This window comes from Corvus kubaryi, unplaced genomic scaffold, assembly GCF_017639235.1.
Source record: "Corvus kubaryi isolate FWS band 111438036 unplaced genomic scaffold, C.kubaryi_AGA036_p1.0 37397, whole genome shotgun sequence".
In the NCBI taxonomy this organism is placed as follows: domain Eukaryota; kingdom Metazoa; phylum Chordata; class Aves; order Passeriformes; family Corvidae; genus Corvus; species Corvus kubaryi.
Genome location: NW_024581136.1, coordinates 20,451,396 through 20,456,019, shown reverse-complemented (window position 1 = coordinate 20,456,019; position 4,624 = coordinate 20,451,396). Strand labels below are relative to the sequence as shown.

Sequence of the window (4,624 nt, the reverse complement as noted above, 5' to 3'; positions counted from 1 at the left end):
CCCGTTTCCCCCATTTTCCCCCCCGTTTTCCCCGTTCTAGCCGGTGGTGAGGCTGATCGAGGAGGCGAGCTGCCGCGGGCTGCGCGAGGTGCGCTTCGTCACCTGGCACAACCAGTACATCCTCAACATCAAGGACGGCTTCCAGCAGAACTCCTGCTTCCGCAGGGAGATCAAGAGGAGGCCCCTGCTGCGCTCCTGCGTGCTGCTCACGCCCTTCCTGCAGTAGGTATCCCGGGAAATGGGCAATTCCCGCTGCTCTGCACTGGGCTGGCCGGGGCACTTGTGTTCCTGAGGCGTGACAGGAAACCCGCACTGCCGGGTGGGAAATGGGAACGAGAATCCAAAATCTGGGTCATGCTGGCAGCTCCTGCCACTTTCCTAAATATTACATACCTGAGGAACTCCTTACTGTTATTTAATTTGTAATGTACCTTGGGGCTGTTGGAACATCAGGTTTGCCGAATTCCTGTCCATTTTTCAGCATCCTGGGCTATGGAAGGTGTCCCTGCCTTGGCAGGGGATGGCACTGGATGAGGTTCGAGGTCCTGGCAGCCCACACCATCCTGTGGTGGTTTAATGGGAGCACTGGGTGTGCTCACAGAGCCCTCACCCCTCTGGTCCCGAGGGGAGGCTGGGTTTGGTCACAGCCTCAGCACACATGGGCTGGGAGGTGTTTTTATGTGGGGTTTTACAGGAAGGAAACCCCAAGGTATTAGAGAGAAACTGGAGGGTGCCAGTAAAAACCAAGAGTGGACTTGCTGGTAGAGCAGTCCTGGTTCTCATCCTAATGAAAAGTGGGGGTTTCAGGGGTCCTCCTCGTGTTTTGCTGCCTGGGATCATTTTACCACAGTGATCTGCTAAAATGATGCAATTCCCAATTAATTACCAGCTAATTTTGTTGGACCTTGAGGGCTCTGCACTCATGAGGGATTGACCAGAACTGTTTGTGCCAGCTACCAAACGTACAGACTAAACTCTGAGAGTCTGCTCTGCACCAAAGCTCATTCTAATTTTCTTTATCCAGAGCCCTTGTAAAGCTCACTTACACACACACCGATTCTTGGCAAGAACAAGAGCATTTTAAATATTTATGGGATCTATCCTTAAGCAGTCAGTGTTGCCTCCACTTCCCACATGATGCTACCTGAGATTTGTTCTTTCCCTCACCTCCCACCTGCTTAAATCTGTTCTAAAATTGGAAAAGAATCCTTGAGTAGAAATGAAAAATGTTGACTTTTTAATGGCTTCCCCTGTAGAATAAATAATATAAATATTTTACACCAGTCAGAAGAACCAAACAAAGTACACCAAAGGATTGCAGGATTTTTATTGGATTTGATGTCTTCCTCATTAATCCATGATTTACTGGCAATCTCTGCTTAGTCTTCCAGTCCAGTGTGAGTGATGAGGCCCTACAGGAATATTTTTTTACCCATTTGCCTATCAAAGAGGAAAAACAAATTAAAAACAAATGCACACTTTGGTATTTGATTGCTATTTTAATAATAATTCTTAGAACAAAATCCATTTTCTGGGTTTCTGCTCAACTGTTAATAAGCAGTGAGAAGAACTTTGAGTTAAGTCAGATCCATGCAAATGAAGGGAATCCTGGCCTTGGCCTCAAGCAGGAGGTATCAGCCACTGAGCATTCAGTGTTTCTGCCCTGAGAGGTGGGAGGTCTGTCACAGCTTTCCATGTGCTGATTTAAAAACAGACCTTTTTCCACCAGACGTCCCCTCTCCCAACCGTTTTCCTTGGATTTGATTTGATTTCTGCCCATCTGTGGGGTTTGGAGAGCAGCTCTGCCCTGGGCGCCTGGGCTCTGCTCTCTCCTGCTGCCTGCTCCGGGGCACGGGGGTGTTGACAGCTTTTCCTAGGGAAATACTTTGGGAAAATACTTCTTGGTGGACTTTGGAGCTCGTTCCACGTGTTCTTGCAGCTGCAGGAGCTGTGCTGGTGTGAGCCAGGGCGCAGCAGGCGCTGCACAGTCCCAGTGTTCCCCTTGGTGTAGGAGGGAGAATCCAGGGAGCAAGGATTTACTCAGCTGAGTAAGGGCTGCTCACTGAGGTGGGATCAGGGCAGCATAAACCACAAAGGCCTCTTGCCTCAGTGTAGCAGCTTCCAGAGCATGAGGATTCCGCAGAGCTGCAGGTGGGTGGGAGCAGAGTCCTGCTGGTCTCCTCCACTGGCTTTTTTTTCCAAGGGGCTTTTTCTGGCATCCGTGGGGCTCCCTGGCCACAGCTCCCTCCCTCAGCCCTGCCTGTTCTCCGGGCAGCGTTCCTAGAGGAGGGGCAGGAGAAGAACCAGCTGCAAATGCAAATCCACATCTGGCTGTGCAAATGGCAGTAAGAGTCTTCCTGGGTTGGGAAGGGGCCTTAACTCCCATCCAGTGCCGCCGCTTGCCAGGGGCAGGGACACCTTCCATAGCCCAGGTTGCTCCAAGCCCTGTCCAACATGGCCTTGGACACTTCATGGTAATCAGAGGCTTTTCAGCCACGGTGGGGATGAACTGGAGGTGACTGGAGGCTGCTGTGGGTGTCTGAGCACAACCTTTGTCCGTCCCCCAGGACCCTGGGCGGCAGCTCCGCGGTGCCCTCCCTGTGCTCCGACCCCGCCTCTGCACAGGACTTGTCCCCAGCTGCTGTCACCTCTCCCAGCTTCTACCCCGAGACCTGGATTGGCATGGATCCAGCTCAGGACTTCATCCAAGTGCCTGTTCTGAAGGAAGACAAAAGCTATAGAACCATTTATAACCTGTTCCACAAGACTGTGCCAGAGACCAAATACAAGATTTTGAAAATCCTGCGAGTGCAGAACCAGTTCCTCTGGGAGAAGTATAAAAGGTAAGAGAATGCAATTCCAGTTCTTTTATAATGGATGTTCCTAGAGGGGGAATTTTGTAAGAGAGATTTGTATCTCCTCTCACAGCTCCGCTCTTCCAGAGGGCGACGCCGTAATGAAAACAGCTTCTCCCCGGCTGACCTGCAGCAAATACTCACCTTCACTTCCCACTTTCTATTCCAGGAAAAAGGAATACATGTCCAAGAAGATGTCTGGGCTGGACAGGATCATGAACGAGCGGCACCTGTTCCATGGCACATCCCAGGATGTGGTGGACGGGATCTGCAAGCACAACTTCGACCCGCGGGTGTGCGGCAAGCACGCCACCATGTTCGGCCAGGGCAGCTACTTCGCCAGGAAGGCCAGCTACTCCCACAACTTCTCCAAACGCTCCCCCAGGGGCATCCACTTCATGTTCCTGGCCAAGGTGCTCACGGGCAGGTACACGGTGGGCAACCACACCATGAGGAGACCGCCGCCCGTGGAGCCCGGCAGCATCACCAGCGACCTCTACGACTCCTGCGTGGACAATTACTTTGAGCCCCAGATCTTTGTTATCTTCAATGATGACCAGAGCTACCCCTATTTTATCATCCAGTACGAAGAAGTCAGCAGCACTGTCTCCATCTGACAGCCTGTGCTGCTCCTTCGCAACCTCTCACCTGGCAGCCATTCGTGTGGGGGAAATAAAATCTGGGCACTTCCTAACTGCTGGAATGACTTGGAAGGAAGGAAATCTGAAGTGACCAACTGTGCACTTGGTGGTTGATTCCCTATGTGGAAATTGTACATATTTTTCCATTGTTTATAGTTGAAAATCTGTGCCTTTTGTTATAAAACACTGTTTACTTATGTTAGTAAATATTCGTGTTTCAGAATGTGTCTGTGGGTGTCATTTCAGTGGCATTCTGTGCCTGTCACACTGATCTCAGAATTTCACCATGGCCATTTCTAGGGAATCAGAACCACATTTCATCCCAAGGATATTAAATTAGACATTCTCCCAACCACTACTTTGTATTATCATATTTCAGAGAGACTGGGAGAGAGAGCACAAAACTACCCCCTGCTCATACTTTGCATTATTAAACAGGAGAACACAAATAGCTCGTTTTCGAAAATTCAGAAGAGATTAGCATGGTCAGTGGGGAGGGTTTAAAGCCTAGGACGGCTTCCCAGCAGCTGCTGGGACACACAGTCTGTCACTTGTTGGGGTGGGACTGACTCTGTAATTGTTCACCTCAAGCCCTGTGGTTTGGATGTACCTGAGGTGCCCTGTCCTCACTGGGACCTTTACAAGGAAGGGTGTCTCCCTCTCGAGGCTCCTGCAGTAGCACAGGTGTGGCCGAGGAGCCCTCGCTGCCCTCCAGGGAGCTCCTGTGGGGCTCAGGTGGCTCCCTGGGATGGGAAGGGACCTTCAGGCTCAGTGTCCTGGGGCTCTCTTGAAACTCAGCTGGGCCTGGCTGGAGCTGTGCTTTGGGACAGCCTGCTCCACATCTGCTTGCTGGGGCCTCACAGAAACGTGTTCTGCCATGGGAGAGAATCCCCTGCTCCCACCAGCACCCCACTGCTGGTTCCTCTCCTCCAGATCACTCCTGGTTTCCTGTAGGTCAGCTCAGCTGCAGGTGAGCAGAGGGGGAAGACACAACCAGCTGGTTCCAGTTGACCCCAATCTCCTGGAGGCTCTTGGCAGTGCTGGGAGAGCTGACACTGGGGGTGGGGACATTGGCACGGTGGGATGGGGATTCCCAGCTGGGGTGTGCAACCTGGAGCTGCTCCTGCC

The 4,624-nt window shown here is 51.7% G+C and overlaps 1 protein-coding gene across 4 annotated transcripts in view; it reads left to right on the top strand.

The window, feature by feature from the left end:
- Nucleotides 1–3,719, top strand: part of LOC121670975 (TCDD inducible poly(ADP-ribose) polymerase) — a 26,758-nt gene extending 23,039 nt beyond the window's left edge. For all 4 annotated transcript variants that reach the window (XM_042042029.1, XM_042042032.1, XM_042042030.1 and 1 more), the window contains 3 exons: nt 41–222; nt 2,568–2,843; nt 3,025–3,719. In XM_042042029.1, the coding sequence (XP_041897963.1) occupies nt 41–222; nt 2,568–2,843; nt 3,025–3,472 (906 nt within the window). In that variant the 3' untranslated portion in view covers nt 3,473–3,719. The remainder of the gene's footprint in view (nt 1–40; nt 223–2,567; nt 2,844–3,024) is intronic.
- Nucleotides 3,720–4,624: the final 905 nt, after the last annotated feature.